The sequence below is a fragment of the Phaeoacremonium minimum genome, assembly GCF_000392275.1.
Source record: "Phaeoacremonium minimum UCRPA7 unplaced genomic scaffold PA7_03_scaffold_492, whole genome shotgun sequence".
Taxonomy (NCBI): Eukaryota; Fungi; Ascomycota; class Sordariomycetes; order Togniniales; family Togniniaceae; genus Phaeoacremonium; species Phaeoacremonium minimum.
In genome coordinates this window covers 36,414-61,727 of record NW_006921394.1, presented here as the reverse complement: position 1 = coordinate 61,727, position 25,314 = coordinate 36,414, and the positions used below count along the sequence as shown (strand labels likewise).

The window sequence follows — 25,314 nt, the reverse complement described above, 5'->3', positions numbered from 1 at the left end:
TTTACTTGGCCCTGGATATTCGAGAGTTTGAATTGCCCCAATTTTAAGAGCTTCGAAGCTTTGAGCTTCATCATGCGCTTCCTACAGCACCTGCGGCCGAGCCCGCTGGCTGCGCTTACATCCGTTCTCTTGCTGCGCTCAGTATCGGCCCACCCGTACCCCAAAGACGATGTACACGACAAGGGCGTGGGTTATCTCATGGACCGAGACTGCGTGCAATACTGCGGTTACAATAATATGTATTGCTGCGGCTCGGGCCAGGAATGTTATACGTCAAATGGCATTGCGGGCTGCTCCAATGCAGCCGCAGGAGGAGGATACGCTCTCTACACGACCACCTGGACGCTCACCGAGACGTTCACCTCCACCAAGAGCAGCTACTTCCCGGCAGCGACAACGCCAGCACCCGCTGCCTGTGTCCCCGAGCCGGGAACGGGCCAGATTGCCTGTGGGTCGATATGCTGCGCGAATTGGCAATATTGCGCATATGAGAACCAGTGCATGGCGAATGCTGGTGGAGGAGGTGGAGACGCCGGCACGACATGGACGACGGTAATTACCACCGGCGGAACCACCATCACGACCCAGTACAGCGCCCCTTACCGGGTGACGAGCGGCGCCACCGTGACGGCCACCACCACGGGCACAGGCGTCTTGGCCAGTGCGACAACCACCGGCAACGGCACAGCAGTCTCCAGCGGGAGCACCGGCTCCAACTTGAGTGGAGGCGCCATTGCAGGCATTGTTATCGGTGTTATCGCCGGTGTCATCCTGCTCTTGCTCCTCTGCTTCTGCTGCATCGTCCGGGGTCTGTGGCACGGCCTCCTTGCCATTTTCGGCCTAGGAAAGAAGAAGGACCGCAGGAGTCGAGAAACGGTCATCGAAGAGGAGCGGTACACCCGCCATGGGTCAGTCCACTCCCGCCGTGACAGGCATACTGGGTGGTTCGGCGGGGGTGGGCGGCCGTCGACGGTTGCAGGGTCGCGGCGCACGGAGAAGAAGAAGTCGAGCGGTGCAGGCTGGTTAGGCCTGGGCGCCGCAGCAGGCACGCTGCTTCTGCTCCTGGGTCTCAGGAGAGACAAGAAGCGGCGTGCCACGAAGACGAGGAGCGATGTTAGTAGCTCGTACTTCTCGGATTCGTACACAGCCAGCAGTCCTAGTAAGTAACCCGTTGAGCCGTTCCTGGCCATCTTTGATTCCAAAGACGGTGGCTGACCATCTGCGTTCAGGTAGCGCCAGCTCTGGCGGACGGACGAGAGACACTCGCCGCAGTCGGAGGACCGAGAGATCGCGTGTCTCTCGGGCTCCGTCTCGGCGATGATGAATTCGCCCCTTGCGATTGTATATCTCACCTTATAGCATCAGGCGCCAGCTCCTGAAGTTCCCTAGGATTCTGCATATCACCCTGGGATCGCATCTCGTATATATTAGTTCACCCCCTCCACATCACTCGGCGTTTGGCACCTGTTGATTTTTCTCCCTTTTCACGATTCGCGGCCTCTTCAAGCATGGGTTAAAACGAAATAGCAGGATATGATGAGATACCTAGAGTATAAGGGTGGATGCAAGCAGCTTGTCGTCGAATAGCGCTGCAACGTTTGGGTTATGTCGAATGTTTCATGTATGAAGACAGCTTGGGACCTAACCTAATAAGGCGGTTACGAATAGATCAGGAAGCACACGGCACAATTAATGAGAGAGCGAGCTTCCGTCGAGAAGTCTCCATTTGAATGAACCTGTTGAGTCCCTCCCTTGAAAATATGCAGTCACATAGCAATTGATCCACACCGGAGTTGGAGGGTTCGTTTGACCTGAGGTTTATTTTGTGGAATTGGCCGTTTTTATTCGTAGCATCGTGCTACATGATGATGCAAGTGCCGATGAAAACCCCTGCCACTCCTGTAAGACCCAGAAAGCACAAAGAGACCGTGGCCCAATTCCTTCACTCCTCAACAACGTTGCCCTTCTCCGAGACGTACAGACCATCCAAGAACTAAAGAGGAATGTTAGTTTTGAGAGCCGAGAAGCTATAACCCCAGAGAAGCACTTTACCTTTCGGATATCCTTGTTCCGTACTCTGCAGATCTGCTGAATGTCCGCAGCGCTCTGGGACACACCCTCCAGGGAGTTGCCCGACACGATCAGCTCATCCTTCTGGGCCTTGGAGACCTCGACATCGACACCGGGCTGCATCACGACTCTTCGGACGATCTTCTCACCGATGAAGTTTCTGTCATACCATGTCAGTACTCCAACTCCAACAATATCTCGCGTGCCTTCAGCGTCGCGGGGAGCGTCAATTTAAATCGTACCGGATCTCAACCTCGTAGTTGCCAGTCTCGCCGTTCTTGTCGATGTTGACGTTGATGGGGAAATGGGCATAGACGTATCGCATCTTGTACTTGAAGCCCTTGGTGACACCGATAATCAGGTTGTTGATGAGGGTGCGGACGGTTCGGAGAGCGGCGACATTCTTACGGACGCCGTGGTGAATCTCGATGTTGATGACGTTCTTCTTGGGTTTCGAGAAGTTAACAGCGATGTGGGAGAGGTCCTTGGTGAGCTTTCCTCGGGGGCCCTCGACGGTGACAAGTCGGGACTTGATGTGGACCTTGACTGTTAGACAAAAACTCAGTCAGCAATGATCCCAATGATCCCATTTCCCTGTGAATCCTGCCAGAATATCTCGCCCAAGCCCCGGATCCAGGCCGCTGCCGCATCATGGTACTGCACTTCGCGCAGAGGATCCGGGGTGTTCCACCTCTTGTTGGCCGAATTGACAACGGGGAGAGTCGCAAGTAATCGTACCTCCTTCCGGAATCTCCAGGGACTCCTCCGAATGAATGTACTTCATCTCGTCGGTATTTTCGTGAGGAGATGCTGGGGTGGTTATTGAAGCGTCACGTCGTAGTCCAAGTCGGCCTCGAAATTTTTGGCGGAATCAGTGGGCTTGGGAAATTCTAGGGTTTCCGCTAGGAGGGAGGATGCACGTGATGTAGGAAGAACCTCAAAAAAAATCAATGGCTGGCGGGGCATATACAACGGAGACAAGATCAGCCGAACCTCCTTAGGGCGGTGAGAAGTGGACAAATTCTCCCCTGTCTATGATCACGTGATGAAGGACATAAGCAGATTTAGTGGTAGAACAGGGCATCCAGGAGCGAAGTTCTTGAGAATATTCTGGCAGCCAAATCCTCCTCTAGTTTATTATCTATCAAAGAGCTTTTTCTTCAAGCCTGAGAACGTCTACGATCTCCTCCTGGCTGTGGTCTTCGGAAAGAAAGGTGAAGCTACACGGTTGAAAGCTACCGTCTTGGAGCTCGTGGGCGCTGATTGGTTGCACCTTTCCAAGCTCTCCAGCCCAGCCCCTGCAGGTGTACCTAGGTACCTAAGGTAGCTTGGTGGACAGTGACGCCGCCTCCGTGGAGAAGGAGCTGACGACCACCTGCACTCAAGGCACCTTCCGATAGTCAAGCACTCGATTGATACTCCGCATCGCGGTTTCGTATCCCTCAAACCATCTCTCCCGACTTGCCCGTTGCAGATATTCAAGCTGCCTAGCTCACGGGGGGCCGGCAACATGTCGTATTTCTTTGCGACACCGGTCGATATCGACATCGTCCTAGAAGATGCCGATGACCGGTCCATGGTGGATGTCAAGCTGGACAAGAACCGGCGCGAGAAAGCTCCGCTATACATGGACGGCGAGTCGGTCAAGGGCGCAGTCACAGTGCGACCGAAAGATGGCAAGCGGCTGGAGCACACCGGTATCAAGGTTCAATTTATCGGCACGATAGGTACGGCCTCCCGCCCGCGCGTTTCCGATTCTCGATCACTTGGGAAGACTTTGGACTAAGAGTGCTTACTGCAGAGATGTTTTTCGATCGCGGCAACCACTATGAGTTCCTATCCCTAGTGCAGGAGCTTGCGGCCCCAGGCGAACTCCAACATCCGCAGACCTTCGACTTCAATTTCAAAAACGTCGAGAAACAATACGAGTCCTATAATGGTATCAACGTCAAGTTGCGTTACTTTGTCCGTGTAACCGTCTCCCGACGCATGGCCGATGTCATTCGGGAGAAGGATATTTGGGTGTACAGTTATCGAATCCCGCCCGAGATGAACAGCAGCATCAAGATGGACGTTGGTATCGAGGACTGCCTGCACATCGAGTTCGAGTACAGCAAGAGCAAATATCACCTCAAGGACGTGATTGTGGGTAGGATCTACTTCCTCCTGGTGCGTCTCAAGATCAAGCATATGGAACTCTCAATCATCAGAAGAGAGACGACTGGTGCCGCGCCAAATCAGTACAATGAGAGCGAAACCTTAGTGCGGTTTGAGGTGAGTATTCGATCGCCATGCTGGCAGCTCAAGCTTGATTCAATTCCATAGTGAAGATAAAACTGACTTGCTGCTTTTAGATCATGGATGGCTCTCCTTCAAGAGGAGAGACGATCCCGATACGGCTCTTCCTCGGTGGATTTGATCTAACGCCCACTTTTCGGGATGTAAACAAGAAGTTCTCTACAAGGTACTACTTGAGTCTGGTTCTGATTGATGAGGATGCTCGGAGATACTTCAAGCAATCCGAGATCATCCTGTTCCGTCAGGCCCCAGAGCTTGCAAACGGCGCAGATGGACTACCTCTACCTCCTGAGAATAGGATAACCACTGTCCCAGCATGAGCAGAATGACTTGGGGTCGATTGTCACTTGTATGTATGAACTCGTGAAGGGGTTCCTGAGCAATTTTAGCATTGGTCGCGGCGTTAGGTATTACAAGGCTTTCTTCTAATGGATATTTGTACGCTTTCACTTGATTTGCCAGCAATGCTCCTATGGTCTATTTCTTACATTGCCCGGTGGTATCATCCCACACCCAAACTTTTTTAAGACATCATACGGGACAGGCCGTCCGTAATTTTTATTTGGTTCATGAATCATCCATAATTTCATCCTCCGCTGTAAATCCGAACTGGTTATTCTGGATGGCAGCAATTCTGTCCAGTTCGTCCTGGTACTGTTTGCGGATGTCCGCAAGCGTGACAACCTTTCTCTTAGGGGCTTCCACCTCTGTAGGTCTAGCTCGCTCCTCGACGGTTATCCACGCCTGTTTGGTATCCACACAGCATAACGTGTTGATGAGCATCAGGAACTGCTTCGTTACTGGGGTATCCAGTACATCATCGCCACTTAATTTATCGCCCGCTCCTGCCTGGCGTAGCTTCTGGAGTCGATCAAATAAGATGGCAGCTGCCCCGCGGTAGTCATTGTGACTGATACGCCAAGCATAGAGGATCTTATGGTAAGGCGTCCCTTGGACAACGTCCGTCGCCGCCTGGCACTTCTGAAGAAGAGTCTCGTCGACATCTTCCTGTAGACCTGAGAAGGGAAGAGCAATCAGCTCGGCAGTCTGTGCAGTCTCACACATCCTTTCCACCAGCTTTCTAAGGCACGAGCGCTGTAGGGCCTGGTCTGTCATTGACAAAAGGGTCGTGTGAGCTTGTTCGAAGCGAGAAATGGTTGTCGACGCTGTGAATAGTCGACTCAGCATCTCTGTCCTAATAGAGTGCGAATCCTGACCATTTGCGAACTGCAGAGATAGTCGGGAGAAGTCAACCACGTAAGAGTAGGCCTTATGGCGGTCGTAAAGGGAGACCACGTGGGAATAATAGTTGGCGAGCCCAGAATTAAGGAGCTTCCACTCGGTATCGTCCAGTAAGCCTCCGCTATGTCTGTCGGCATGCTTCATTGGAACACCTGTCATCACTGTAAGCTAAGTACATCATGTTTGGTCGGGCGAATCATACTCATCCCGATCGCTGCTTTCTTGAACAGGAGAGCAGCACTTGTATAGTCCTTCAAAGCGAGGAACACCCGGCCCTGCACGTAAGTTGAGAAAGGTGACTGACTACAGAACGGTGTCAATTCAAGCGCCAGGTCGGGTCGGTCTCGCTTTAGCAAAGAGCATTGGATGAGTGTCGGGGATAGTTCGATGTCGCTGTCTGATGCGCAGATGTCGATTACCGCTTCTGTCAAGTTCGATGCAAGTGGCTCGCCGTTGACACCAACTAAGCCTAGAAGATGACTGACATTGCCCTCGAATGCTGTGATAACCTGCATATCTTCGCCAGCTCGCTTTAATGCGGATGGAGATGCGGATATTGAGGATCTGTCAGGTTTGGGTATGGGTACACTGATTTCAGTTTCTGCCAGCCATCGCACCAGCTCCAATCTCTGTAGAGCGACAATGAGCTGGCGATATACTAGACCTATGTCGAATCTTGAGTGCAACGCATCGGCTTCGTTATCCTGGTCGAACTCGAATTCCATATGTACCAAGAGAATAAGCTGGCTGAGCAGCACCTGCCAATGTAGCCCTACTGTTTGTTGAACTGCCTTTACAATGACTTTGCGGCCGAACTCGGTCAAGGGATGTTGGATGTCTCGACTTCGTGCATCATCCGTTGCCGTCACCAGCTCTAAAAGAGCCCGATACAGCTCAAAAGTCACCGACTTGAAATCCTTTCCGAGTGCCTCAACAACTTGGGCGGCATCTTCATCCGAGACTTGACGCCAAAATCCCGACTTGTCGAAAAAAGATTGGATGCGCTCGATATCTGTCTTCGACGAGTCCTCGAACAACTCTGATCGGAGCGCGGAGGCACTTTGTTGCAAAATGCTATCCGAAAAGTTATCAAGGAAGTTCAAGCCAGCCGAGATAAGGGCTGCCACTTTCTCCGTTGTCGAGTCCGGTGCAGAAAGGCTATGATAGACCTGATCGATCGTACTGCACTGGCGCATTGCAGCAACGAGGTCTGCGCACAACACCCAAGCCATGCCTGCCTCAGAATCAAGCGCCAAAGACAAAGCCTCGCCTCTTTGTTTGTCAAGTTCAACCACAAGTCGGTAGAATCGCCGCCATTGTATCTCGCTAGTCGCTCGAAATTGCTCGAAGTCCATACCTCCTGATGAGCTTTTATCTAGCGTCGCGGTAGATCCGAGAACGGAACAGATCGACTCTGCCAAACCTTTGGTACCCCGAGAAGAGGCATCTTTTGACGAGCCTAATCCGCGTTCGTACATGGAGAGTGCTGTTTCAAGCGTTGACTTGGAAAACCGTCCTGGATGAAATAAGACCTTCAGCCACTTTTCTGTCGAGTCTACCGGGTCACATGGTCCTGAGGTTTGCGCTGTCGGCAACGCATTGTCGATGTGAACTCCCACCCAGCCATCCGACCATGACTCTCCGTTCTGCTCTGGGCTGAATTCCAGCTTCTGGACGCGATAGCTCATATTGTTCTTCCACAAGGTCCACAAATGTATCTCTCGTCCTGTAGGCTGCCCAGCTGCGAAGTCGGCAAGCGTCCACACATCTGCTGATGATGGAGCTGGAGGAACTAGCTTGCGATCTGGGAAACAGTCATGGACATAGATTGTGTTCTCGTCTTGAGTCTCCACTTTCCAGAACTTGAACTCACCCGACCCGACGGGAGAGTATGTCACGAGCAAGCGTTTGCCTTCGGAGCGTCCAACGACTCTCACAAGATTCGCCAGACCGGGTTCAATGATCCACTTGCCAATCTCTTGTGGGTTACGTTCGGTGTTCAAGATATCACCAGTGTAGAGAATGGCACCGGTTCGGATGTTCCATATCCTCAATCTGTGGTCAACGCAGACTGTGAAAAGAAAGGATGCATCGTCGAATCCCATAGAATCGATGGCGATCGAAGTCGCAGCACTCAGCTCCATGTTGACCCTCCCATGCTTGATCGTCGGGCCTCCTTGGAAGGGAATAAGGCTTCGCAAACCCTTGGCCCAGCCCTGGGCGGTGTAGATAGTGTCTTTCCATGGACGAACAACGGCTATATACAGTCAGCGAATCTGTGACAAGCATCTACTTGAAATGTATCGTGCGTACTGTCATGTCCCTTGTTCTGATCAAATCTTATGAGACCGCCATCGTGCAAAGTAACGATGATTTGGTCTGCACTAGCTGCGGATAGTCGGTGTGGGTGTTTGAAGCTAAATGTGGATGATAGATACGTCTTGCAGGAGTCGCCCAGTCCGTTCTCTGTAGCTGATCGCTTGCGAAAGTGATCGGGACGAAGCAGGAGAGTGTATAGGTAATTCGACTGGTCCAAAACAAATATGCTCAGGGCGTCGTGCTCGAGGGGATCGGCGAACGCAATGCAGGAAGGGCGGATAGCATTGGCGAAATGGAAGTGAAGAATGAGGTTTGCATCATGTGCATTCTGTTGTTTGGAGATGTCGACCGCTCGTACACTCAACACGGTGTCGTCCTCCAGCACTCTCCACAAGAAGCTGCGCGGCGCGTTGTGGTGCTTGCGGTGGTAGATGGAGGAGGCTGTCGCTAGGTTCTTTGCTCGGTATGCTCTCTCTTCCTCGGCGTATTTCTCAGAGCCAATAGTTCGACGGTCTCTGGACCTGTTCTGGGTGGCTGAGGGCAAGCGGATATGGACGATCGACGCTGTGGAAGCAGAGTCGAGATTGACCCGAGTTTCCTTGTAGATGTACGGCGGCTCCGAATCCATCTTGGCCTCGTCTCTGCACCTCGCTCCAGGCTTGTTGTCGCAGAGTTTGGGGAAACGTTGTCGGCGCGCGGAAAAGCCCAGGCGCGTCTTGAGGTTGGTGGCAGAATTTCTGTCCGCCTTCTTTCCAGGTGGTTTCTAGCGTTCTGCCTTGAAAGGAAAACAGCTAGACTAGTTAGGTAGGCCCGTGCGCTCATAGCTTCCTGTACAAGCACCGGTAGCTACCTAGCTACTTTGAACAACACCGTTTTCAATTCTCCCGCTGTCAGCAATCTGGTCGAGCATTTCTAGACCCGTCATTGAATCCTTGTTTCTACACAGTTGGAATGGCGACATGAGATTGGTCTGCAATGCTACCTGAGCCAAGGGAGAGTCCGGCAAGAGCTAAGTGGTGCTTGCTTAGAGCTCTTTTCTCGTAGAGTGTCAATCCCAATTACCTAAGTAGGTAGACACGCAGTTAAATTATGGTGGGCAATTTTGTGAACTCCTGTATAGGATCTTTTGATATTGTACCCAATGGTTACTATTTATCATTTGATTTTGTTCGCTTTTCCAAGTCTCAAGTAGATATCATCCTAGACATGCTCTGCCAGCATGTTCGAGAACAAAGCACTCCCTGTTGCCACGCAGTCAAGTAGTGTATTCGACATCCTGCCTACACTTATACGCAGCCTCGCCACACTTCCCTTATAATGATAAAAATCAATCAGATAACATAAGCCCAATGATAGGTAGCCTAGATGTTTTGAAAGTAAAAAAAAAAAAAATTTGAGATAGGCGGAGGACCCAAGGTAAGGCTCTTTCTCGGAATCGAGTTAAGGGTTTCTCCCTGAAGCGTGCCTTGTTTGGGGTAGCCACACCCGGCCTTTAAAGGCTGTACCTCGTATACCAGCTACCCTATCTCATCTCTTGAGAATATTGAGGCCTAATTTGAACATATGAAGAGTGTGCAAAATTGAGGGAGCCTCGAATGAGATCCATGCCAACCAAGCGACCACGACTAGTCCATCAGCTTGATGAGCATCGAAACTTCTGTATTCTCTACAGCCTACATAATATCAGATCCGACTTGTAGGTACAGGAGCATAGGAGTCAGGTAATATTCATGAAAATTATTGACACTTCTAAGGTTCAGGTGTTCCTCATTGTGTAAGGAGCAAAATTATGCTGTAGCAGGTGGGAAACCACGTAAACCCATTGTAAAATCAGGGGAGTTCAGGAGTTCCTCTCGCCTTGCCTTGAGCTCGTCAACATCCCAGTTCGCGAATATGAACTTTCCCTTCAGGAACGCAGCCTCTTCACTTGCAGCCCAGACAATGAAGTCGGCTGGAAGAGAGACTGGACAGTCATCGTTAGTGAAAGCTTACTATAAACCGATATCGATCGACTTACTATCATCATATGGGAACACCAGCCCCGTCTTCTCAATAATGTCCGCCGCATCTGTCTTGATGAGGCCTGGATGAACGTTCATGACTCTCAACGAAGGATTTTCGGCAGCAAAGTACTCCATGAGCTTCACCAAAGGCAGCTTGCTGCTCACATAGGCGCCCATATTAGGCAGGGGTCCCATAATGACACCGGCTGTATTAAGAGACACAAAGACAGGCTTGTCGCTGCAGTATGATAGCATTGTCTGAGCAATGATCATTGTGCCCTTAACATTTATCTCAAACGCTTCCCAGATGCCATCGACGCTTGTTGTAGCCAAAGGCCCTAAGGGGGGCAAAATCGCTGCCGCATGGACCAAGATATCGATAGCCCCAACCGCTGCCTTGACAGACGCCATGGCCTCTTTCACAGCTACAGCATCAAGGACGTCGACAGCAAATATGAGCACCTTTGTTGAGGATTGGCCACTAATCTCGTCGGCTGCGGCTTTGAGTTTCGTTTCGCTGCGACCAAGCAAGACGACAGCATTTGCGGCTGAAGCAGCAAATGACACAGCTGCGGCTTTCCCGATGCCACTGCCAGCTCCCGTCACCAGCACCACCTTGCCGGACGTAGAGAGCTCCGGCCGAGATGGCGAGATGGAGGCGTACCTGAGCGTCTCGAGTTAGAAACGAATGCAAAATGTTGTCCGATGCCTTGGCCAGGATAGAAGCAATAGCTCCCTCAAAAACTTACGTGGTGTTATGGTTTGTCTGAGACATATCGGTGTGTAATCAAGGACACCGGCAGAGCAAACAACGTATGAATAAGGGATAAAGAGTTATGTGAAGTGTTTCAAGATCCTGATCTTGACTTAGTGCTGTTCACCTGCGCATAATGGCTAACTCCAACGACATATCAGGCTCGCGTGCCATCGTCTTTATATACACTCGCGATTGATTCATTTCGCCAAAGTATTGCCCCGTTATAACAGAGCATCATGATAAAGCAGCGGAATGCTTCCGTTGCTATTTGTAAGAGACCATGAGGGTATCGACAACCTTACTAGGAACAGAACGTGTAACTAGATGCTAGAGACGGTACCATCATTTGTAAGACGGAAACTTTCCGTAGAAATAGACTGCACCTACTTGAAAAGAAATTGTGGGGGGTCGCCTTGTCATTATTCAGTAGCGGCGGGCGTTCCGCAATGGCTTTGGTAGTTTTGTCAGCGAGGCAGCGAGTCAGGGCAGACTGCTTTCAATACCATTGATTTGGCGCAACGTTCCGGGGTACGGATGGGACATTTGATCATTTCTGGCCTCAAAAACATATAGCAAGCAAGCAGCGCGCAATAAGCATCCGTTCGTCTGTATCAACGACGATGCATGGCATAGGAGGAGAAATCTCTTGTTCCAGGCCGAAGGGAAACTTCCCAATTGCGGGGGAAGATCATGTAGCCGTCTAAAACCATAGGAAACCATCACAGCCTTGTAAATGCTCCGACCTCCCTCAAACGTGCGGCAATGAGTTCATCTTGCAACTTTTCTCATGAGAAATAAGAAAACACCAAGCCGAAGTGCGGCAAATTGGCGTTGTGAGGCGTTGCTGTTGAATGTGAAAGAGAAAGGAAGGATGAAGGCAGTATAAAAAATTCGCCAGCTCTCATGCTGTGGAGCAGAATGCGCACGTACCAGTTCGCGGCCCTAGCGCACACCAGTCTCACGAAAAAGAAAGCGAGCATTCGCTCAATTTGCCTGAACAAGGACCGTAAACCTATAGCGACGCTTTTCGTTACTGGTTGAAGCAACTTGTCATTCAAGATTTCATTGTTGAGATATCATGCGAAACACGACTGCTTGCTACTATGTGGCTCGACCGCCGCCGGCTGCAAACTGTGTTACGAAATGGGATAGATCATGATGCAAGGTAAGTTGTTACAGGCCAGTCAGGTGTCCAGATCAACCCGGAGAGCTTTCCGGATATTCATAATGCTCTTTACCCCGACGGCTTTCTCAAGGACTAAATGCAAGTGGCTTGGATAAAGATTTCATCTGGTGGCATGCCATTGATGGCGACAGATCCAGTTGTGATGGACTACCCAGAGCTGGATTCCGACCAAATGTGAACACACGTTGTTCATCCTTTCAAACAAGGGCGCCAACCGTTCTCTACAAAGCAAGAGCTATGGCTTCGGGGATCGCTTTCGAGATGTTGCTCCAGGGCACGGTCTGATTCAGCAGCCACCCTGTGTCGGTCACGAATTGGGGCATCATCGTAGCCGGTTGTCCAACTACGCAAGAGGCATCTGTCCACGTGCGCCTGAAGCCATTCCCTTCGCAAAGTCAGATACGTAGCCGGATGGATGCTCGAGCAAATAACGTAGGCATGTACCAGTAGCTTAGCAGTAGGCAGGTGTGTGAGCCGAGCTGTGTTGTGTTGTCTCAGCCACTGCTGGATCTCGCCTTGCTCTCCATTGTGTCCAACACGTGGGCACAGGATTGGCCCACGGCAGAGATGTCTGGCAACGGGTGACCCAGCGACTAGTCCGCCGTGGCCAGCACCACGATACTCAGCAGCATGTGAACGGGGGTATCAACTTAACATCCCCGTACTGTCAGCCAGGCAGGTCATCAGACATTTGGCCCGACCCCACGCTCTGGTGCTGGGATGGTGGTGTTAAGAAGCCATCAAGGTGTATCGAGTGACTATCGACGCTCCTCAGGTGTGCGCCCTTCTCGGCTGCAGTCGCATTAGCTTGCCCAGGTCTGATGCTAGATTTCAAGGATCATCATGATAATGATACTAATGGATGATGAACAGGAGAAGATGAATGGAGGAAGACGCTGCTTAGTTTAGATGTACAACCTGGTCTGGGAAGGTTGTCACGGGAGAGTCCGTCTCGAGGAATATCTACGTGAAGGCTCCAGAGGCGAGCCTGGGTTGTATGTATGGATGTATGTATGTACCTAATGTATGTATGTATACCTTGGCCAGCGGCTGTATATGGGTCAAGGGTCGTCTCGATGGTTGCTTACCTACCTCACAGCGTAATCTTCACATTATTATATTTCTCCTTCTTTTCTTCCCCTTTCCCTCTTCCTTTCTACTTGCAGTCTGTTGTAGCATTTCCCCAAGTCCAGCCCCAACGGACGAGGCAAGCGCATCATATCCCCTGGGCTTGCCCTGCAGCCAGCCCCACCACACGCGGGAAGCTGTGCCATTCGCTCAGCGTTTTCAGCGCGGCGTCCAAAGTTCTGGGGCACCGCGAGACCGCCTCAAAAAGACCTACAAGTAAAGGCGGCACGGCGGATCATGTCGCTATGAAGTCATAGCTGCCCAGCGCCGCTTCTTTGCCAGCAAGCATTTCTCGTCACGCTCGGATTCTCCCCAAAGACACACCCCCAGACATACGGCTTCTGAGAGTATCCCACACCGTCTCAAGAGCCTCTCTCGACGAGATGGCGGCCTTTCGACTTGCATGCACAACAGGCGTGCTACTGCTCTGGCAGACTGCCATTGTGGTGTCTGGGCCTCTGCCTCTGCCTCTGCCTCTGCCTGCAGCCAGCGCCAACCAACCACAAGTCGTTCTCGACAAACCTCCTTTGCCTGCACCTGCGGCGCCTGCCGCTGGCCCACGGAAGCTGCAGGGCAAGTTCCTGCATATCACTGGTGAGTGCAATCGCGTATCTTGCCTTATCTCCTATTTGAAGTCCATCAGAGTCGGGGATAGATTATGGTGTGACCTCATCATGATTGTTGTCATTGCCATCCCAGCCTGCTCTTGCTCTCTAGGCTCCTGACTAACAACAGCCTGACATAGATCTGCATCCAGATGAGTTCTACAAGGTGCATTCATCCACCGACGAGGAGGCGGCCTGCCATCGTGGAGATGGCCCCGCAGGCACTTACGGCGCTGAGACATCCGACTGCGACACCCCCTTCAGTCTCATCAACGCGACATTCGACTGGATAGCGGAAAACATCGCGGACGATATCGATTTTGTCATTTGGACCGGAGATTCGGCTCGCCATGATTCTGATGAACGCATACCACGCTCACCAGCTCAGGTTCTGGGCACCAACCGCTGGATTGCCGACAAGTTCGCAGAGGTGTTTGCCAATCCCGAAGGACCCAAGGCGTTGGCCGTCCCTGTGATCCCGACTCTGGGAAACAATGATATCCTACCACACAACATTCTGCTTCCGGGCCCCAACAAATGGCTGCAGTACTATACCGATATCTGGAAGAACTTCATACCCGAGGAGCAGCGCCACAGCTTCGAGTTTGGTGGCTGGTTCTACGTCGAGGTCATCCCCCACAAGCTCGCCGTATTCAGTCTTAACACGCTCTATTTCTTCGACAGGAATGCTGGTGTTGACGACTGCGCTCAACCATCCGAGCCCGGCTTTAAACAGATGGAATGGCTGCGCATTCAACTGCAATTCATGCGTCTCCGGGGCATGAAGGCCATCATGATGGGTCATGTGCCGCCCGCCCGGACTGATAGCAAGCAACTCTGGGATGAGACTTGCTGGCAGAAATACACCCTCTGGCTTCAACAATATCGAGATGTCGTTATTGGTGGCACCTACGGCCACATGAATATTGATCACTTCCTGATCCAGGACACAAAACAGATCAACTTAGACACTGCCGATGCTGAAGCAGAGACGATGTCACTCGTTCGAGAAGCAATGGAGGGCGAACTCTCGGTGGCTTCGACTGCTGAATACCTTCAGGAACTTCGAGATGGCTGGTCAAAGCTTCCTCGACCTGTTTTGTACGCTGAAGATATGGGTGAGCTCAAGAAGAAGAAGAAGAAGAAGAAGAACAAAGGAAAAAACGGCAAAAAGCATAAAAAGAAGCTCGGAGGTCGGTGGGCAGAACGATACCAGTTGTCTCTGATCAGCCCCAGTATCGTACCTAATTATTTCCCAACCCTTCGCGTGGTCGAGTATAACATCTCCGGGCTCGAAAACGCCATACCCTGGGCCGCTTCGACGGAGCAGTTACCAATAACTGAAGATTCATCCTCGCTTGATATTTCAGGCGACCAGATGCCACTGGAACTACGATCCCTAGAAGATGCTGACTTTGGCGCTTTAAAGAAGAAGCAGGAAAAGAAGAAGGGCAAGAAGCCAGAAAGTGACAAAAAGAAGGGAGGAAAAGATAAGGATCCCAACCTAATTGTGCCGGATCCCCCAGCAAAATCATCTCCTCCGGGGCCCGCCTATTCACCGCAGCCCTTGACCTTCACTGGCTACACACAGTACTATGCCAACTTGACACATATCAACAACGATTATAAGTCCTTGGGCACGGGGCCTCAAAATAATCGCTGGCAGGACGGCAAGCACCGGGACAAGAAGCCTCCGCAGAAACCTGCGAAGCCACGTACCTTCAAGTTCGAGGTCGAATACACCACTTTCGACGACAAGCTGTATAATTTGACCGATCTAACGGTCAATAGCTTCATAGATTTGGCGTTTCGCATGGGCCAACGACAGTCCAAGTCGAAGGCTATCATAGAGGAATCAGAGACCATGGGTGAAGTGGTCGATGATGAGATTACCGATGATGAGTTCATGATGGATATGTTTGAGGAGGAACTTGAGGAAGCGGACGAGGATGGAGAAGTCGATACGCAGGGTAAGGGAGGGAAGAAAGGAAAGAAGGGCGGAAAGAAGAAGAAGAAGAAGAGGCATAATAAGGTGTGGCTGCATTTTCTCCAGCATGCATTCGTTGGTACAGTGGATGATAACGAGCTCAAGAAGCTCTCGTAGCATGGGAACAGCCTTGGTTTAGTCAGTTTGGGTATCGGCGTTGGTGGTGAATTATTGAACGGAGTATTTGGCAGATGTAAGATACCCAGCCCAAGAGACTCATAGGAGCTCTGGTGGCAAACGGGTTGCGATTACTGATAGGTGCATATCATATTAAAACTAGCATTTGAAGAGACATCGTTGAAAAGAAGCATGTGTGAATGTGAAAAATCAATGACATTCCATCTATCCTTTCCGTAGGAATATTGCAACACATCATTCGGTTATCATGCTTACTGCTCTATGCTGTAGAGGAGCATATCAAGCGCAGTTGCTTTTCCAACGCCGAGCCAATAGTCACCAATGTCTCGTTTTCCTATAACGCCAATATATGCGGGCTTGACTCCGTTGTGAGCCCTATCTGTTGGGAAAGAGAGTGATTGAATCCAATATGAATATCTTGAAAAGCATGCAGTTGCTCAGTGTGGTGACATGTCCAATTCTCGTACGATTGCCCAGCCCAAGCAGCAGGATACACCAAACGGCGGGTTTCGCCTTGGAAAGCAATATTCTGGCATTAAGGGGCTCCGGAAAGTTGGGTCTGGCTCACACTTTTCTTTCGCAGTTTCTTACGACCCCCAGTTTCACGAAGTTCGCCGCTTTCGAGATCAGGATTGGTAACCTCTACTTGCGGTGGCAGTCCAAGAAGACCAGCTGGCAGTACTTCGAATCCTTCGTTAACTCTTCTTGCAGAACGATTGTAGTGTATATCACCCGGGCCGAACGTAGGCTCCGGTATTGGCGGTCCTTGCTGGCGAGGAAGCAAAGGTAGCTGAGAGTCACTGCGACTTGGTGGAAAGCTGTGTGATGGCGTTGACAAGGGCGTTGAGAAGGCGGGCGTATCTGTCGAGCTTCCTAGTGATACATGAGGCTCTTGTTCAGGAGATCCCTGCGGTATTGCGTTGTAGCCAGGTCGGTATTGCCTAGGCACATAGTGACGGCTTGATGAGCTGGGATTTCGTGATGTATACTGAGAGCGTGGCCCGGTCCGACCAGAGCTAGATTCAGAGATCGTAGACTCCGTAGCCGAAGATGCTGATGTATGAGAGTTCTGTCTTCCTAAGATCCTCGAATGAGGAGTGTCGAATGACGAGGTGGGTATGTAGGTATTGATCCTCGCCCTTGATGTTTGGCCCTCCAATTGTCTGAGTGTCTCCTCGTTGAGAAGGCTCTTCACACGTTGGTGAGTGGCCTGGCTCCTTGCTTTCGGCGCTGCCATGTGTGGCGTGTCTTCAATACTCAGAGCCACATCACCTCTTGATTCAAAGTATTCGTTGCGAGTTGGGGACGGCCGAGACTCTCGAATGGATTTTAGGCTGCCAGAGTCGTCGCCTCGATATTTCTCTTTGCCCCTTACCTTCCTGCTTGGCTTCTCTTCATATTCTTCCACCTTAGTCGTCGATGACGCAGCTCTGCCATCACTTTTTTGTTTCTCCAGGTGTGATATAGGTGAAGTGGAACGAGAGATCCATATACCTTCCACCTCAACTCCACTTTGAATCGCTCGAACGCCGAACGGAATTTCGCCAGCCCGTCTACCGTTGGACCGGAGACCTGTCTTCCGCATCTCGGTCAATCTCGCTTGCTTCTCGGCATCGATGACCTCCTGCTTGCGGAGATGGTGGTTCGTCCAGTAGAGCTTGGCGAGGCCCGTGAAGAAGACAACGGCTATGGCCGCAGCGAGAACCTGCCCGTAGAACTATCAGTAAAGCTACATAGCAAGAGTTATGACCGAGAGAGCCCACAAAGGTCATTTGCTCCCATAGCTGCCAGGACACGAAGAATGTCGTATTCGGCATTGTGACGAAATAAGCTTCCAGCAGACAATGTCATATATTGCAGTACCGATTCAGGTGAGTCCTTTGTTGCAGTCAAGCGCTTTTTCAAAGACAGTCGAGGTAGCTTCAATCGAGCGAGAGGGGAAGCAAGCGCTTCACTGTAGACGTGTGCTTGTATTTTCTTCTTGCCAAATGGGAGCCCGTACCGAAACAGCCTGAGCATCGATTTTCAAAAAAGCCCAGAGACACCACTCAGGCTTGCGAAACAAAAATCCGTCGGCTTCGTTCTCGATTCAGGGATGGACCTGGAGAGCAGGTTGTATTTTGTGAAGTCAGGCACGAATATCTTCAGACGAACGGCAAGTCTCTTGTCCAAATTTTCAAAAGGGGGCCACAATCTCGATATGTCCCGCCGAACTGGTGGTCACGCTCTGCCTGCACTACCAACACACTTCGTACTGCGCAACTCTTGTCCTAATTATTCCATTAGTGCTCCGAGAACCCTGATCCTCCTAATGTCTCAACAGTTTATAGCTGAGCACCACGAGCAAGCCGTTCTCCTAATGTCAGGAAGATCACTGCAGCTCACGCAAGTATAACGGCGACTGTGCTTTGTTACTCCAGAGAACAAAGTCTTGACTTGGATCCACAAAGGAGTATGAAACGAGATGGAAAAGTCATAAGACTTGAGAATGGAACAGAAGCCACTACGGCTTATGAATATGGCGGTGGAAAGGATAAACACGGTGGATCTACGGTATGTATGAGACACTTCACGGGTACCAACAGCAAACTTCGGCTTGCACCCCGACCTTGCGGCTTGGCTCGCTTGTTGCACTCTCCAGTCCATATCACAACTTGATCAATAAACCAGGTGCACAGATTAAAAATAAAAAAAAAACATGGAGTGCGAGCCGGGGCCACTGCTGGCCAGCCTGTTCCTGTAATTTGGATGCAAGTAGATCGGGTTTTGACTGAGCTCTAATATGGGGTAATATATTTAGCTCGGCATCTGGGCCCGTCAAAGAATAAACGGCGGTTCCTTGCAGAAATCGCGATGGCGTCAAGGCCTGGAAGTTTGCGGGCCAGGAAATCTTTATTGTCATGCCTTGCCTCGGCAACATCCAATGTCCAGTTGGGTAAAAGCTCGTCCGGCAGACTGGACTTGCAAGTGCAGCTCCTCGGAGATTTCCTTACTTACTCTCAAGCCAGTTGCTGTACTTCTCCTATCCAGGCTAGTAGGTCGGGGATTACTCTCTTGCTTTTCGATGCAGTCAAAGCCTCTATGATGGCTTCACGCCGTTCGACTAGAGAATCGAGCATCTTGGTCGCATTGACAGCCGCATGTAGGATGTAGTATATCTTCGATCCCTAGGAGAGCACACAGGGCAGGAGACCAGTCACGCAATGCCCATCCTTCTCGCAGAAGAGATGGGGCGGTCAACTTAGATTGATGGCGTTTAGTCGGACGAGGCATTCCCCTTCACTCGTCACGGACAATAAAAAATCGTTCTTCATGGATTTGCTCGTACAACACGAGTTTTTCCGACGACCAATAAAGAAGCCTCTCACACAGGCTGATACGTCCGGTTGTGCGGAGAAGCCTAGGGGGTTTGCAGAACATGAATGTCGGAGAGCTCAGGAAAATAGCCGGGAAACGTAGCGTGGTGCCGTCAACTGCTATCCTCGCAATGTCTCCAGAATTCTGGACCTCGCGGCCAAATTCTAAACCAAGTGCACCGTACATACAATAACAGAGCACACAATTCCATCTATGCATTGTTACTCTAGGTGAAGTTGGAAGCTGAAATCGTTCCTGATGATCAAAGTCGTCGTGTTGACTTCTAGGAAGCCTTACCCCGGCAAAATGTGGTCGTTGGCAACGGGGTTGGAATTCATCCAAATGATCCATGGACAGCAAATAACAAAAAAAACAAAAAACCCTCGGCATATCTCTCGTAGTAGTACAAGCTGAAAGGTTCCAAAGACAATATCTGTGTGACCCTGAAAGGCCCTAATTGAACGACTGATAAAGGCGAGGAGGGAAGATGGCATCAAACGTGCATTGCAGACAGCCGTGATAAAATTCACCAGGCTCGGAGGTTGTCATATCCCGTAATGACTGCATGCCATTCAAGAGGGACCTCTTAGACGTGACCACAAAAGAGGATTCATCTTAACCTAGATCAGCCAGTGTTGTTAAACGGTCTGGCGAGAATGGATGTCTTCGCGCGGCTCCTGAAAATACACGAAAAGAACAAACCCTGAAGTCTTTTCCAGAACTTTTCCTACCAGCCGTTCCCATGCATCCAGGTATCCTATATTAAACAGTAGTGAAAATATGACTTGATATCTCAGAGCAGGCGACTAAGTCCACGTGCTACTGCCACCGCGGCTCTGTATCTTCTATGTAGTCAATGACGTTCGACGAATGACGCAGAGACGACTTGGGAGGCAATGGCGGAACTGCTCTTGGACTTGTCACTGTCAGCCGCCTCGATCCAGGGAAGCGATCATCCTCTGCATACCAGCCCTCGGGCATGTCCTCAGAAGACGCAGGGAAGAACTCCTCAGGTGGCACCTAGTCATCTGCGAAGGCTTCACTGCGGGCCTGGACATGGCTGGCATCTGAAGGGCGATTTGCGATGAGGCGCTATGGCGATAAGTCAGCTAGTGTAAAGAAGGCAACGACAAATGAGCGGCCAAGTATATTGCTAGGACTCAGAGGACATGTATCCACGAAAGATATGTCCTGTCCGGGCAGAGAAGTCAAAGTGAATACGTACCACCAGGTTCCGAAGAAGAACAGCGATTGTGACCTTGCCAACGGAAGGGACATAGATGGATGCTTTCTCTTTCACGGCTGGGCCATCAAAATTCCTGAATGATGAAAAGTTGATACACACGGCGCCATCTCGAATGAGGTCGGTTGGCACCTTGTAGCTCTCTGCTGGGACACCACCGATGACCACGTCGCTGAGGGGAAGGCAGTCCTTGAGGCCCCAGCCCTCCTTGTCCAGGACCTTATGACGAGGAGATTTGATGCCAGTTCCTCGGGTGAACAATTGCACTCCGTTGATGTCAACCGAGTAGACGGTGGCGCCGTCATTTGCCAGGAGTGCGGCCAGAGGACGACCATTGACTTCGGACCTGTTGATGACCGTGATTGTCTTGCCGTAGAGTCTATTTCCGTATGCCAAGATTGGGTTGTAGATCTGGAGATGCTCCAGGATCTTGACGACAGCTAGAGGAGTACACGGCAGTAGGGACTTCTTCCGATTGTCCGGTGGATCGAGGAAACGAACATTGTGGTACATGTTGTAGAGATGCTTGTGGCAGAGACCCTCCACATCCTTGGATAGGGAGACAGTTTCTTGAATGTACTTGTCGTGGGTTGCGTTGTTGGGGAAGATGGGATAGTAGACGATGATGCCGTCCACCTTGTCGTCCTCATTGGCCGCCATGATCTCTTCTTCCAAGACCTCTTTGTCAACCTTTCTTAAATCAAAAGCAAACCCACTGGAGCCCAGGTCAGCAAGTCCGTGCCACAGCAGGGTTGAATAGATGAGATAAGGATGGCATGGAGTCCCATCATCATCGTCACGGCAGGGATTTTGAGAGGAGGAAGTCTAGGAAAGGCTTACTTTTCCTCGCACGTCTTCTTTGACCACTCTGCATACTTCATCGCCGCCGGGTCATCATTGGCAAGGAATGCGACCAAAGTCGGGCGAGAGTCGCCGTTGGATATCTTCTGCAGGGTCTCCTGGACCTCTGAGAGCAGTTTTTTGGCGATGGTGTCGGCAAGGATGACCTTGCATGTCTTGGGCACATCCGCCATGGTTGGCTTAGGGTGAGTGCCTCAAATGACAACAGAGTCTGGATGCTTATGGTGGCAACGAAGAGGTGAGACTCTCTGTATCACGTCCTCCTGTCCTGTCAATTTGTTAGAAGGCAGAGCTGGGAGGGCACCCTGAAGTGTTTGTGAATAGACAACTAACCTTGCCCCACCAAGAATGTGGTACTTATACCTAGGTATTTTATGGATGTACAATTTTACAGGGCACCCAACCGTTGGATGAGAACAGACTGCAATCTTCACAGACCAAGAGAGATCCAGAAACAGCTAGTCAGGCTCTAGAGGCCAAGGTCCTGACAGCCAGAGTACCTGGTACGAAAGAGATCATGGACAGAACAAAAAGACAACTTTGCTATAAGCCAATGGGTTCCAGCCGCATGCAAGACTCAGTTCGATGGCTTGGGAGAGTGTCAAGCAGGCCCGTGCTATAATATAATGTATGCGCAGAATTGGCCCTCCGATACAGGCAAGATTCCATCGTGGGGGAGGGGAGGCAAAAAAAAAAAAAGGACGGGAAAATGTGGTGGACCCCTGGCTAGCTAGCTATACACAGTAAAGGGATGCCCCTCTTACTGCAAGAAGCTTAGTCCTGGGCCAGGTGCATCGCCGTGGTGGCCATCTCGTCACCCGTCAATCTCACCGCCTGCGCTTTTGGGCCAGAACATTTTCATTACTGCCGATTCTCTCCGGCCCCTCCAACCAGAAGTGAGGTAATCGCTAATCCAGACCTACCAACCTGACACTTACCTTGCTTGGAGTGCCTACCTACCTACCCCCTTCAGTCTGCAATCACTTTGATCGCACGCCCGCCGAGATCGACCAGTTGCACCGTTTGCCCAATGCTGTGCTACTGCTGCCGCTGAATTCTCATCGTTCTCGTCATAAGGCCAAATTTCCTGATAGACCAGATTAGTTCAGCTCCGCATGGAAGCTATCTCATGAATGCACCCAGACTGGCATCACATGCAGCATGGTGGACTTCAAGGACTTGGCAGCACAATATGTGTTGTCCGACGATGAGTCCGTAATGGAGCAGGCCTCTCTTCAGGCTGCAGTTGGTGGGTCGATCCTGTGACATTGTTGTCAGACACCTTAATCGCATGCATATGCTTGAGACAAGGAGCCTGGCACGGAGTTCAACTGACCGTACTACAGCTATCCAGAACGCAGCCAAGGACCCAGCAAGTACCAGGGGAGTCACAGCGAATTGGGTTCAGTCCGTCAACGACTGGTATCCCGGATCTAGCACCGTCCCCGACATCGATGATGGGGAGGAAGCCGGAAGCGCAGATGTCATCCTTCGAGCGAAAGGTATTTCAGTCGCACGGCCGCCACAGCTCTTTCTACCCTCAAACTGACTGTTACTGGCAGCTCTTGGCTTTTTGGCTGCGACACTCGAGGCGCTGCCAAAGGGCGTCCTGAATGGAACTCAAGGTAGGTCAAGTATTTCAAACAACTTCCCTCCCCATGCGATTTAGGAGCTTCATATTGATGCGTGTGTCGACAGTGCAACTCCTTGTTCATTTTTTCAGCGTCATGTTTGATGCGGACCACAAGGCTGGCATCCTGGCTGCGACCAAAGCTTTGCGATATTTGATCAGCATGAACGCGTTCAAGCCTCAGCTTGCTGATACGGTTGTTGGAAACATCGTCAAAATGGGCGACGACTTCCGGCTGCAGCCCCCGTCAACAAGGTTCGAAGTCTACGAGCTTCTTCATGGCTTAATCCAGGACCCTATCACTCGAGGCGAGCTTCAACACATCCATGGATCGGCTTCTGGCTTCGTCCTGGATCTCTTGAAGATGTGTCAGCATGAGAGGGATCCAAAGAATCTCCTTGAATGGTTTGCTATTCTAAAGTCGCTTCTCAGACACTACTCCATGTCACATGAGGTGCTCCAGGAAGTCTTCAAGTCCTTTTCCTCCTACTTCCCCATCTCAATTCGCAGTTCGGCAACCCCTGCGGCTATCACGACGGAACAGCTCAAGTTGGCAGTCAGAGAATGCTTCGCGGCCGACTATAGACTCGCCGATCTGTCTTTCCCGTTCCTGATCCAGAAGCTCGACCAGGGAGACAGCGTCACAGTTGGCGTCAAGGTATGTTACCCTGTCTTCCTTTTTGGATTGCACACATGCTGACCAATACCAGCTTGACATATTGAGCACAATCAAAGCTTGCGTAGAACAATATTCGCACGCTCAGAAGGGAATTGTCCCTTTTGTTGACAAAATCTGGAATTCCCTGAAGTATGAGGTTCGCAACGGCGAGATCCAGGCAACCATCCAAGCAACATTAGATGTCATGTCTGCCATTAGCAGAAAATTTGCCAAGCTCCCCCATCAAGATACCCAATTCGAAGAGCTTCAGGGTTTCGTTAACGTGGTACTGGGAGACTGTATCGATGATTTCGCTAATCCGACCTACACCAAAAACGCTGGCCAGCTTGCAAGTGCGGTGCTTGCCTCTGATATTCGAGCCTTCACTCTTACCACGCCTAGATTAATCGACTCGCTTCGAAATAATATTCGACAACCGAAGTCACCACAGCATACCAGAGATCTACTTGGTCTTCTCAACACAGTCCTAAAGGCGCGGCAGGCTATAATAGTCAATATGGGCTCCTCGGAGGCGTCTTTCGCAACTAGTCCCGGATTTCAGGTTCCAGAAAATATCTTGGATGATATTTATGTGCGCTTGTGGAGAGAAAATACGGTTGAACAGCCTACAACAGATCAAGTGACAGTCTTACGGGAGGTCATCAATGGTTTAGCCCTGCTCATTGGACAGCATGCCGTCTCTGCTGACGGGAGTGTTCAGAGAGCATATGACGACGCGAGATGTCGCGAAATCTGCATGACTCTGTCGCACCGTATTGTCAATAGTCTCCTGCTGAGTTCTGCGAGTGACACTAATGCAACTGTGGACCTGGAGAGAGAGACAGTACTTGCTTTACAGAAAGCAGTAACGGCATACCCAAGCGGTTTCGGGGTTATCGTCACTCAATCTATGAAGACGATTAGGAGCCGTGACTGGCGTGGAACCCCTTCGCAGCGCTCAATCAAGGCCCTCACGGAGCTCAGTAGGCGATTAGCCTTTGTTGGCTGCTCAGAGATTCCATCTGGTCCGGCTCCCCTTCTCAACTTTGTTTGCCTGACTGGTGCATGGTTGCAGACACTCCAAATATGGTTCCGGAGCAGAGTTGGATTTGAGATAACGATCATCGCGCTTCAGGGCATTCTCGCCGCAATGCTGAACTTTAAAGATGCTTGTTCTAAAAATTCCGTTGACAACAAAGCTGCTGATATGACCACTTTGACGAAGGAAACCCTGAATCAGGAAGTTATCGCGGCGTTGCCAGGATTCCCACGAATTGACGAAGATGCCGAGACTAGCTTTGAGGCTGATGATATAAACTCGTCAATACAATTTGGACATAAGTCACGCAACGCTCGTCAAGATTACTTGAAACTTAGCCTTTACATTTGTTCGCAGTTGTATCGCCGATCAACGAGGCTGGTCAATATTCAAGATACAGGTGTTTCTACTTTGGGTCTAAGCGGCGATTTCGCCTCTAAGCATGCTAGCGAGTTGGACGCTGAAGACGCTTATCTGTACCAACTTGGAGGAATGGCAACATTCCTCATCAAAGATCTCAGCGGACCCCAACAGGAGAGTTTAGGGCTACAAGACGACGTATTCAAGTTGTTCCGAACAGAAGGCGTACAGCAGTCATGGAGTGATGCCGATCAAGGACGAGCTAATGTTCTATCAATGGGTGTATTGAGGGCGTTACAACCTGCCGTCGTCAGCAAGCTTGTAAGTGATTTGCAACATTTCAATATGAGCCTATGGTCTAACCGAATGGTGTTCATTAAAGCCTGGAGGCGCATTATCGAATATTCTAGGAGATCCGGAAAGCATTCGATGT

The 25,314-nt window shown here is 50.7% G+C and overlaps 8 protein-coding genes across 8 annotated transcripts; 4 read left to right on the top strand and 4 right to left on the bottom strand.

The window, feature by feature from the left end:
- Nucleotides 1-72: 72 nt before the first annotated feature.
- UCRPA7_6705 (hypothetical protein) lies at nt 73-1,167 on the top strand (the record flags this gene model as incomplete). The annotated part of the gene is made up of 1 exon (XM_007919242.1): nt 73-1,167. The coding sequence occupies one exon, from the start codon at nt 73-75 to the stop codon at nt 1,165-1,167; it is 1,095 nt and encodes a 364-aa protein (XP_007917433.1).
- Nucleotides 1,168-1,942: 775 nt separating this feature from the next.
- UCRPA7_6704 (putative 60s ribosomal protein l9 protein) lies at nt 1,943-2,854 on the bottom strand (the record flags this gene model as incomplete). The annotated part of the gene is made up of 4 exons (XM_007919241.1): nt 1,943-1,993; nt 2,053-2,230; nt 2,313-2,616; nt 2,809-2,854. 4 exons carry the CDS (start codon nt 2,852-2,854, stop codon nt 1,943-1,945), a joined length of 579 nt encoding a protein of 192 aa, XP_007917432.1.
- Nucleotides 2,855-3,580: 726 nt separating this feature from the next.
- Nucleotides 3,581-4,688, top strand: UCRPA7_6703 (putative vacuolar protein sorting-associated protein 26b-b protein; the record flags this gene model as incomplete). The annotated part of the gene is made up of 3 exons (XM_007919240.1): nt 3,581-3,797; nt 3,872-4,344; nt 4,425-4,688. 3 exons carry the CDS (start codon nt 3,581-3,583, stop codon nt 4,686-4,688), a joined length of 954 nt encoding a protein of 317 aa, XP_007917431.1.
- Nucleotides 4,689-4,935: 247 nt separating this feature from the next.
- UCRPA7_6702 (putative dna repair protein rad51 protein) lies at nt 4,936-8,557 on the bottom strand (the record flags this gene model as incomplete). The annotated part of the gene is made up of 4 exons (XM_007919239.1): nt 4,936-5,762; nt 5,813-6,684; nt 7,243-7,867; nt 7,924-8,557. 4 exons carry the CDS (start codon nt 8,555-8,557, stop codon nt 4,936-4,938), a joined length of 2,958 nt encoding a protein of 985 aa, XP_007917430.1.
- Nucleotides 8,558-9,716: 1,159 nt separating this feature from the next.
- On the bottom strand, nt 9,717-10,707 carry UCRPA7_6701 (putative nadp(+)-dependent dehydrogenase protein; the record flags this gene model as incomplete). Its single annotated transcript, XM_007919238.1, has 3 exons — nt 9,717-9,892; nt 9,947-10,596; nt 10,682-10,707. 3 exons carry the CDS (start codon nt 10,705-10,707, stop codon nt 9,717-9,719), a joined length of 852 nt encoding a protein of 283 aa, XP_007917429.1.
- A 2,679-nt stretch (nt 10,708-13,386) lies between these two features.
- Nucleotides 13,387-15,712, top strand: UCRPA7_6700 (putative endopolyphosphatase protein; the record flags this gene model as incomplete). The annotated part of the gene is made up of 2 exons (XM_007919237.1): nt 13,387-13,597; nt 13,749-15,712. 2 exons carry the CDS (start codon nt 13,387-13,389, stop codon nt 15,710-15,712), a joined length of 2,175 nt encoding a protein of 724 aa, XP_007917428.1.
- A 4,398-nt stretch (nt 15,713-20,110) lies between these two features.
- On the bottom strand, nt 20,111-21,367 carry UCRPA7_6699 (putative methylenetetrahydrofolate dehydrogenase protein; the record flags this gene model as incomplete). The annotated part of the gene is made up of 3 exons (XM_007919236.1): nt 20,111-20,182; nt 20,316-21,048; nt 21,174-21,367. The coding sequence occupies 3 exons, from the start codon at nt 21,365-21,367 to the stop codon at nt 20,111-20,113; spliced, it is 999 nt and encodes a 332-aa protein (XP_007917427.1).
- Nucleotides 21,368-22,491: 1,124 nt separating this feature from the next.
- On the top strand, nt 22,492-23,889 carry UCRPA7_6698 (putative dna repair transcription protein; the record flags this gene model as incomplete). Its single annotated transcript, XM_007919235.1, has 5 exons — nt 22,492-22,696; nt 22,757-22,819; nt 22,893-23,482; nt 23,535-23,835; nt 23,885-23,889. The coding sequence occupies 5 exons, from the start codon at nt 22,492-22,494 to the stop codon at nt 23,887-23,889; spliced, it is 1,164 nt and encodes a 387-aa protein (XP_007917426.1).
- Nucleotides 23,890-25,314: the final 1,425 nt, after the last annotated feature.